Here is a 10,370-nt window from a genome sequence, read left to right as displayed (position 1 = left end):
AATCAAAATATATTGGACTATATGTTTCAGAAGTTTAGCAAATTAATTTGAAACTCGATCAATTACATTTTTTCCTGGTCTGCTGATGATCCTGACAGATGAACCATCTAAAACCCCAAAAGCAGGGTTTAAGGGTTCAGTGTGTTACAATTGCTGGTTAGGAGCATAAACACGCACGAGTATAGAAGTACAACTTTCTTTAATAAATCCACAAGGAGAGTAATCCATAAACAGGTACAACGAGGAGACAACCAAACAACACATGAACGATACCGGACAATACTAGACAGGAAACACAGGGCTTATATACACAGGAACACAAGAGGGTGATTAGACACAGCTGAATGTGATGATTGGAGTGATAAGTAACCATGGTGATTAACTAGTGGCGGGAAATGAAACTACAAGAAGTCCAAAACAGAGTGCACATGTAACATATCGCCCCCTCCCGGAAAGGCGCGTTCTCGCGCCGTGAGATGGAAGGAAGGAGATTAAGGAGGGCGAAATTCCGGGAGAGGGTTAGAGTATGGTGAAGTCCAGGGAGGTGCAGGTGGTGGTGAAATCTGGGTGGTAGCCTTGAGCAGAGGAGTCCAGATGTTGCTCCAGGCCACAGCCAGGATGGCGACCCACGGCGGCGTTGCTTGAGGCAGGAGCCGAGGTGGTGAAACGCTCCAAACAACCTTGGGGAGGCGTGGAAGCAGCGCAGCCGATGTAGATGGATCCTTGGGCCAAGACAGAGAGCCGAAGGAGCGGAGTGACGCCGATGGTCTCGGAGTCCGCGACGGAGTTGCAGTGACGGCCCCCCGAGGCGGCAGCAGGGTACCGGAGGGCTGAGGTGGAGTTGGAACGACTGTGGGCCGAGGCGGAACCTGAGGGAAGGCGGAGCCAATCGGAGCCGTAGGGGTGGAGGGTCGGAGAAACTCGAACGACCCGTAGGTCTGTGGCGATGTGATGGTGATGTCTGACCCAGGTGGAGTTGAAGGACCGAGGGAGTCCAGTGGAGCCGAATGCTTGATGGTCTCTGCTGTAGACGAGGGTGGATGGAGCAGCGGCGGAGGAGTCAGGACGATGAGCCGAGGTGTTATGATGGGATCTGAGGCTGGAGGCGGGAGGATCCTCATCACCTGAAGCTGGCTCACAGCAGGCCCCAGATGTAGCCACGCCACTGAGAGGAGGCTGGAGAAGAGCTGAGGGCATGATGTGAGACAGCAAGGGTTGGGTGGCAGGCAAGGTGAGGGCTGGAGAACAGGCTGATTAGCAGAGGGACTGAAAAATACAAAGTCATTATCAGGGGTTTGGAGAGGAGGTGGGAGAGGGAGGCTGGGTGGGACCAGTTCATCTAGAATGGGGCAGACATTCTCAGGAATTAACAGAGGTAGGGAATCCTCTCCAAACTCAAAACAGTCATTGGTGCTTGCCTGGAACTCACTCTCAGTGGCGGGAGTGTGGGCGGGGCTCCATTCCAAACCCTCGTCTTCGTCACTAACTCCCTCGGCGATGGAAAGTAGCAGCAAACTCACACACCTGGTCAGACACGCTGGGCTCCGTCTCCGCAGCGATGTTATGCTCAGTTCGTTCCACTCATCGCTGGCTCTTGCATCGCGGTGGAGGCGGGCTACCTCTCCGTCTTCGAGTGAGGGCTTCTCTGGCGACCCTACCACGTACTGGAGGTTCCATGGCTGGGCACTGGAATAAACGAGTGCGCGGACTAAACAACGGCGTCGGATTCCACTTGGGAGGGAAGCTCCCTCGAGGTCCTTAAACAGCACTGGAAGGGAGAGAAACCCGTAGACGAGACTGCAGGAGGGAAATGTGTAGATGCGTACTAAAAACAAAAATCGTCCAATATGTGCCTCGAGGGAGCGGTCCTTCTGCTCAGGGCAGATTCACAGAAAATGATGTGTGTACATGGTGATGAAAACGAACAGTGAACACACGCAAGACTCTCTCCAGATCCTTGGTTAGCACACGCTCAGCCTGACAGTTTGTCTGCGGGTGATACCCGGAGGAAAGACTCACAGTCGCCCCCAGCTGTCGACAGAACTTTGCCCAAAACTTTGACACAAATTGGGGACCCCTGTCAGAAACCACGTTCACCGGGAGGCCATGAATACGGAAAACGTGATCCAGGACGATAGTTGCTGTCTTCCTTGCTGAAGGCAATTTGGGGAGGGGAATAAACATGGGCCACCTTTGAGAACCTGTCCACCACAGTAAGGACTACCGTGTTGCCGATAGACAGAGGTAGGCCTGTGACGAAGTCCATTGCTAAGTGTGACCAGGGTCTCGAAGGGACAGGCAACGGCTGGAGTAACCCTGCTGGGGGTCGATTGGCAGCACCTTACCCGCAGCACAAACCGGACATGCTGACACAAACTGACGAGCGTCTCGCGCCATGGAAGGCCACCAGAACCACTGCTTGATTAAACTACAGGTACGAGTCACTCCTGGGTGGCAAGCTAGTACAGATGAGTGACCCCACTGTAGGACGCTAGTTCGAACCAATTCTGGCACAAACAACAGGCTCTCAGGGTACCCCACGGGAACTGTGACATTGCACAAGAGCAGAGCGGACTCTGGATTCCCACCCCCCAGGTGACCATTGCTACCACCCGATCGGGAGGCAGAATGGCAGAATGAGCGCCTCAGGCTTACCATTCTTGGACCCCGGACGGTAGGAGATGTTAAAATTGAACCGACCGAAAAACAGTGCCCAGCGAGCCTGTCGGGAATTAAGCCGTTTAGCGGTTCTTATGATCGGTCCAAACTATAAAAGGGACCTCCGCGCCCTCTAACCGAGTGGCGCCACTCCTCCAGCTCCAACTTAACAGCCAGTAACTCCCTATTCCTGATGTCGTAATTCCGTTCCGAGGGGGTTAAACGATGAGAAAAAAATGCGCAAGGATGTACTCTGTCATCCGAAGGTGACCTCTGAGAAAAACAAAATCGCACCTCTGACGCATCCACCTCCACAACGAACTGACGAGACTGATCGGGAGTAGCAAGAATGGGAGCCGAAACAAAGCGACTCTTTAACACTCTGAGGTCTGAGGTATCGCCGGCGATACCACGTCGTTTTTTTCTTACCAGTGTGAAAGAGACTCAAAATATTCCGTCAATGTTGCATATACAATTAAGAGTTATACACCATTTTAATCTGTGGAATATCTTCTTTTATTTGTGTACACTCAGAGTAAAAACAAATATGTTGTGCTTTTTGCAAAATAAAGAAAACTAACATGATGCGTGATCTCTCGTCTCCCTCTGAACGAAGTCCAATCTGATAGTTCTCAGAAAATGAAGTGTAACTTAGTGAATACTAATGACACAAAAATGAGACTTATGTCTAAAAAAACGTTGAAATGTCAGGTTTTAAATCGAGTTAGTTAAATCGAAAACAAATATTCTCTGTTTATGTAATCTGTATGAAAAGAGAGCCATCTCAGAAGTCTGTGATTCAGCTCATTATCCGCTAATGTGGCCACGCCCACGAAGGGAGCGCTATTCAGATGAATTCTGAGGCAATACATGCATACATCGTCTCAATCGTGTATTTATTGTCTTGAAAAGTGTTTATCTGGATGTTATAGCGATCTCTGGGCTCTGTTAGTTCCTGGAGAGTCACATGGTTGTTCCTCTTTAGATTAATTTGTGGACTAAATGTGCACAGACCGCTCTCCGGCTGCAAGTATGAATTGAAAACACAGTATCCAGCGTTCATAGTGATGACAATAAATATTGAATAAATATTAATCCTCTGTATACAAAAATTGACATAAACATATGAGAATCCATCAATATTTCTCCAAATGTGCATGCTTTTAAGCTAAAAGCCTATATGAAATGCCATAGAGGTAACATAATTGTTCAGACACTTTGCATCACAGAAATACATTATATTTTAAAGTATATAATAGAATACCATTATTTTAAATTGTAATAATATTTCACAGTATTGCTGTTTTTTCTGTATGTTCGATATACACCATGATGAGCTTGAGACATGATCACAGAGGGTTTTTTCACAGCCTACCTGGCTGAAAGGCCTCATTATTTATGCAGGATCATTACACCTCATTATGCAGATCTTTTGTCTTCTCGGGTGTAAATGACTCATTATTCATGATGATTCACACCCTCCATGCATACTGTGTTTCTTGACAAAAAGTGTCTTACAAAATTTAAATCTCTCTGTTTTATATGAACAAGCAGGCAGCATAATTTTTACATAATTTTGAAGCAAAAACTCTAGTCTACAACCTCCAATACCCAGAAGGTAGGAGATGTTAAAATTGAACTGACCGAAAAACAGTGCCCAGCATAAATGATGACAGAATTTTCATTTCAGGCTGAACTATCCCTTTAAAGCTGCAGATTCACCTTATATAGACCTTAATCTCTTTAAATATTACAAAATAACCATGTCAGTCACTTAATAAACACAAGATGTAGTTTTTTTTTATTGTGTTGCAGTGGAAACAGGCTAAACTGAATAGAAATCAGTTACATTTCTCAAATTTAATAGTGATTCTGGAATATGAATGATTACCTGATTAAGCAGGGAGCAGAAGCACAAGATAGAATCAAATCCCAGGTCAGGTGATTATGCTGTCGACAACAACTCAATGTATAATCAATGTCGGCATTATCAGGAGGGTGCTTCTCACGTCTTTTTTTTTTTTTTTAATGTCCATCTTCATCTGCCTTCACCCCTACTAAAGGAACAATGTGCCCTGCAAGCACTGATGGATGCAAGACTCTGTGTGAAGTGTGACATTCGTGTTCACGTTCATGTCTTTTGCACTTCAAGAAATCTGTTAAATGGTGTTAGAACTTTATTCAGGAAATTCCTAATAAACATTATCAAAGCAATATGCATTTTTTAAGAATGTAAAGAATCAGGTAAAGAGGTTGAAAATGCCCCACTGATTGAGAAACACCCACTAGTGTTCTGCAGAGATACACACCTGCATGATCTTTCAACTACAAATCATTCAATGTCACTGTCTCCACCCATGTGTGCTGTTGACTTTCATCAAAATTTCAATGCTGATCCAACATACTTTAAACAACTTTTAACTCTGACATTTCAATCTCAACCAAAATGATGGTTTGGATCAAAACTCAACAATTGTATCAGTGTATCAGGCATTTACTTGCCCGGGCAACTGTTATTAGCTAGTTGGTGCATATCTGATGGTTTTGTGTAAGTGTCATGTTTGTTCTTATTTTCGTTTTGCTTTAGTTTTGTGTTGCTTTTAAATGTGCTATACAAACTAACAAACAGTGTCACCATGCTATCTGGGTAACTTGTATTTAACCAGAATAGTTTTTTTTTTAGCCATGATCACCACCACAGAAATAAGTTTGTATTTTTAAAGAATCATTAAAATTGTAGAGTAAAAAGTTTTGTACACTTCAGTGTGTAATCGAGTATTTTGTTTCAACAGTAACTACTACTTATGTTTTCATTAAAAAAACAAAATCCCAAAATAATCGTTCAGCAATGAAGTAGCTACAAAACAAGACTTTGTTTCACCAGGCCTGTTACAACTTACAGGAGTAGAAACACTCTGTACACACACACACACACACACACACACATAATTGCATGCATTTTTTTTAAAAGCAGAAAACATTTTTGTTGAATATGATTTGCTTTACAGCTGAACAGCAGAGTGGATCTATTACAGAGGTTGAATCGCTTATGTAGTGGAGAAATAAGTTTAATTTCTCTTGAATTCCAATACTTCCTGGTTCTCAGCACATAAACAAAATGGGCATGTCTTAAAGAAGAGAGAGAGAAAGAAACAGTGAAAGAGAAATAAAATGTTTATTTTCCTCATATTATCGACTGGTGAACATTGTAATTATTAAATGTAGACATTTACAATACTTTTAGAATCAATACTTAAACAAAAATTCCACAATTGAAAATCATGAAAGTGGATTATCTTGCCCACAATTGATCACAGCTGACATTTTATTTTTTTATGATCATTTTTTGACAATTTAATGAAAAATGCTAAATTAAACATTATATTTGATCTAGTTGAATTGCAATTTAGAATATTTAATGAGAATTAAAGTAACATTTAGTTAAATAATTGAATACAGACAAATTAAATGGCAAAATCTCAGTCAAAGAAAAACATTTGAATTATGCTTTGTTGTGTTGTAAATTATACACAGGTCTAAATTTTTAACTGAAGGAATGTCATAACAGTAACAGACTATAAACTGAGATTAAAATGACTGAACTTAATTGGCCTACATGTTAAGATAAATCATAAAGATGTCTGAAATGTGCCATAAACAAATGATTTCATGAATTATAATAAATTATAAAAACTGTTTTTTTTTTTTGCACCAATTACAATGAGGCTTCTTACCTCAAGGTTCTCAAAATAACACTTCACTTTGAAATAAAAACAACCATCATTCAAATCTAAATCAATTATTTTGACTACAAATATTCATACAAATCTTTAATATCCAAAATAAAACAAATGTACAAATCAATTATCTATCTAAAAAACAATTAAAGGTGCTAAAGAGGATCTTTTGTCGACTGAGAAACCAAAGACTGTTACTGAGTTTTTTAAATGAGCGCATGCGTAAGAACAACCCCCCTCCTTCGAAGAAATGCCTCCCAAAAGCTCGTAAACACTCGTACTGGAACACGAATGTTTACCACCGGCATTCGCTGTGTCGTGTTAGTGGATTCATTATGTCGGACTTACTGCAGGTAACTCATAATCTAAAATATTGCAAAAATGTATAAAACAAAACATCCTCTTTAGCACCTTTAATCACTGTCGTCATGGTTACTATTAAGAGAATACGGGCTTGACACTTGCTGCACGTTCATACTGACAGTGTTCCAGACGCTACTGAAAGTTGTTGTATGAACGAGACATTTTGAGACTCTCACGTGTTAAGTAAATGCAGTTGTCAAAAAATGACTGTGTGAACGTGGCCTAAGACACGCGATTGGTTGTTGGTTGCTAAGTGTCTAGCTGTAACATTCTAACACCGCATTGTTTCACACTGTACAAGTTTGGTTTCGCAAAAGCGGTGCTAACCTTGCTCCAGAGGAGGGCTTCATAACCCCTGGTAAAAAGCGGTGCTAAACCTGCATCTAAATTACAAGTGTGAAGCGCTCCTTTGCCCGGGGTTAAAAGTGACGTTTATAACCCCAGGTTAAAAGCAGTGTGAAAAGCCCTTTTTATTATTGATCTAAATTCTTCTTTGCGCTATGATTCCTGACAGATGAACCAATACTAACCACCAAAAGCAGGGTATAAGGGTTCAGTGAAAGTGGTCTGGACTCTGTGAAGGAGAGTCATTGTGTCAGAGACGCTGTAGAAGGACAGAGTTCCTGCTCTGTGATCCAGATACACTCCAATTCTAGAGGAGCGGAAAGCAGGGATACGGACATGCTCATTATTGTGTCTAACATAGAAATTCTGTTGACAGCAGGAAAATCTCCAGGACTTGTTGTTAAACCCCAGTCTGCAGTCATCACTTCTTCCTTTACGACTTATTCCTTTGTAAGAAACTGCTACAGACCAGTCATCCCCACTGCACTCGACCTCCAAGTAACAGCGACCGTACAAACCCTCTCGACACAAGACATTCCCATATCCATCAAACCGTTCTGGTTGATCAGGATATTGCTGGACTTCAACTGAACATGATATTTTTCTGTTCTCTTCTGACAAGATGAGTTTTTTGTGTGCAGTGTTTGGATCCAGTTGCAGTTGGCAGAAATCTGATGAAGATGGAGGGACAAATAGATATTAAAATTAAGTGACATCCACACTTTCCCCTCACAATGTTACATTTTAAGAGTTTAATAACATAAGCAGATCAATTATTTAATGTTTTTCACCAGATAATAGAAACACTTAATAAATCGTATTAACTATCATTCAGCAGCTGTGTGAGAGAACCATGTATATTATTAAAACTCAACTTACAGTGCAAAAATCCAATTGGGGTTTTAGATTCTGGAGTCTCTGAGACATGGACATTTGACACTAAAGATGAGGTAAGAAACACAATCGAATGCCTAATTTTAATATGAAATCTAAAAGTGAATCAACACCGTTTTTTAGAAAAACTTTTTTAAATAAAAAAAGAGACCTTCTCGGGATAATCTGGCTGTTTGCTGTTGACAGACGTCCTCCAAAACCTCCTTAAACACTGAGATTGAAATATCTTTAAAAGACAGATGAGTGTGTTGAGTGATGCTGGGAACGTCTTCAAATGAAGGTAAAACACACACAGACTGACAGCTCTGAAATGAGAATAATTATATAGACAATTTATGAAGCATGAGACACTTCTTCCATTCAATAAGAGGGAAAAGCATGTATCTATGGTGATATGTTGTGATGTGGAAGGATCATACACACATATGATAAAAATAAAAATGACTTTCATTACCTTCAGAAACTGGATCTGATCATCAGTATTCAGAAGTTTCTCAATCTCTGCTTGTCTTTTTCTGAGTTCTGTCAGCTCTTGATCCAGATGTTTGTGAAGTTCCTCTGCTCGATCTATCTCAGTCTTCTCCTGAGCTCTGATCTGCTTTTTAATCTCAGAGCGTTTCTTCTCAAGAGAGCAGATGAGCTCAGTGAAGACCTTCTCAATGTCCGCCATGGTCTCTAGAGCTGAACTCTGTCAGAGACACAAAGATCTGATCATGCAGACAGGAACATCAGCCTCCATGATACTTCATTATCATAAATCTTGTCTTGAAATCAAAACAGTGATCTTTTATAGTCTACTATTAGTCAAATTAACTGGTAAAATAAAAGTGTTGCTTGTTTATAGCAAATTAGTTTTCCAATTATTTTGAAACATACATTATATCACTACAAAGAACCGAAAGCAACAATTCAGTGGGTTTTGCAACAAAAACATTTTTGCACGTGTCATTTTTTTTGTTTGTTTTTTTGTGTGTTTATGTGTGTACAAGTATGTTTTTGGTCTTGTTTTTCCCCTGCAAATGTCACTTAAGAATCTTCATTGGATTCTGTAATAATACGTCACTTTTAGAAACACTGTAAAAATCACTGGCATCTTCTGATTCTCACTTTAAAAGACTTCACAGCTTCTCTGAGTTCCCGCTGACCTCTCTCTCGCTCCTGGATCAGCTTCTGACACGCCAACTTTATCTCCTTCAACTCTTTCTGAGGATGTTAACATAAAAGGAGGAAGTAGGCTAGTACTTTGACTAACATTATCAACTCAAGAAAAAATGACAACTACCTGAAATTATACACATTTATTACCTTTTTACTAGTCCATTCTGAATCCACAGACACTGTGTTGTGGTTTTTATGATTGTTAATACACAAACAACAAATGCATTGATGATCATCCTGACAGTAAATCTCCAGAAGTCTCCCATGACTGAGGCAGATGTTCTCCTGAATGTTTCTGGAAGCTTCAACTAGTTTGTGCTTCATAAACGCAGGAGATTCATAGTGAAGCTGCAGGTGAGTTTGACAGAAGGAGGCCAAGCACTGCAGACAGGACTTTACAGCTCTGTTCTTCTCTGTAGTGCAAACATCACACTCCACAGCAGCCGTTTGTAGGGACGTCTTCTGCAGCGTCTCCATCATCTCAGCTATCAGAGTGTTCTTCTTCAGTAGAGGTCTCTGACTGAAGCTCTCTCTGCATTGGGGACAGCGGTACGGTGGCCCCTGCTCCTTCTGGCCCCAGCAGTCAGTAATACAGCTCATACCGTAACTGTGTCCACAGGGAATCGTCACCGGCTCCTTCAGAGGATCCAAACAGACTGGACAGCTGAACTGATCCACAAACTGACTCACTGCAGACTCTGCCATTTCTGAAGGAGTGTTCAAAGATGAACAGATTCTCAGTCTATGTCTGTAATAAGGGCTGTTTTGCCAAGAAAAGCAAAGTTATCTGACAAATACTTGAGTGAACATATGAATACTGTCAAGATTTTACAAAGTCCAAGTATCTAAGCAACAACAACAACAAAAAAGTTTGAGAGAAGCCTGATCACAATGTTAATCGCAATGTTTTGATTTTTTAACTGAGGAAAAGAAAAAATGTTCTCTGCTGAACAAATGCTGTTCATATGCTTTCAATAGAGCTTAACTTGTATTTAGATTTAATATTCTCTTTAGTCATGATCACCACAGAAATAGGTTTGTATTTTTTTAAAAATAATCGAAATTGCAAAGGGTAAAAACAGTTTTATAGTACATTTCAGTTCAGTAATCGAGTATTCCGTTTCAATAGTAGCTACTACGTACGTTTTCATTAGACAATAAAATCTAAAAGTAATCGTTTAGCAATGAAGTACAAAGCAAAATTGTGTTTCACCA

The 10,370-nt window shown here is 41.0% G+C and overlaps 1 protein-coding gene across 1 annotated transcript; it reads right to left on the bottom strand.

Annotated features, from left to right (window-relative positions):
• Positions 1 to 7,283: 7,283 nt before the first annotated feature.
• LOC125248281 (E3 ubiquitin/ISG15 ligase TRIM25-like) lies at positions 7,284 to 9,893 on the bottom strand. Its single transcript, XM_048160002.1, has 6 exons — positions 9,303 to 9,893; positions 9,105 to 9,200; positions 8,452 to 8,685; positions 8,149 to 8,302; positions 7,983 to 8,042; positions 7,284 to 7,774 (listed from the first exon to the last, which is right to left on the bottom strand). Exons 1-6 carry the CDS (start codon positions 9,858 to 9,860, stop codon positions 7,284 to 7,286), a joined length of 1,593 nt encoding a protein of 530 aa, XP_048015959.1. The 5' UTR covers positions 9,861 to 9,893.
• Positions 9,894 to 10,370: the final 477 nt, after the last annotated feature.

This window comes from Megalobrama amblycephala, linkage group LG16, assembly GCF_018812025.1.
Source record: "Megalobrama amblycephala isolate DHTTF-2021 linkage group LG16, ASM1881202v1, whole genome shotgun sequence".
NCBI lineage: Eukaryota > Metazoa > Chordata > Actinopteri > Cypriniformes > Xenocyprididae > Megalobrama > Megalobrama amblycephala.
This window is presented reverse-complemented; position numbering and strand designations above follow the sequence as displayed.

Bases quoted from the DNA above. Each gene is read 5' to 3' on its own strand.
- LOC125248281 (XM_048160002.1), bottom strand. From the start codon at position 9,860: ATGGCAGAGTCTGCAGTGAGTCAGTTTGTGGATCAGTTCAGCTGTCCA. The intron at 8,686-9,104 runs GTGAGAATCAGA...TGTCTCTGACAG, and splicing joins AAGCTGTGAAGTCTTTTAAA to AGTTCAGCTCTAGAGACCAT. The intron at 8,043-8,148 runs GTCTCTTTTTTT...CCTCATCTTTAG, and splicing joins AGCCAGATTATCCCGAGAAG to TGTCAAATGTCCATGTCTCA.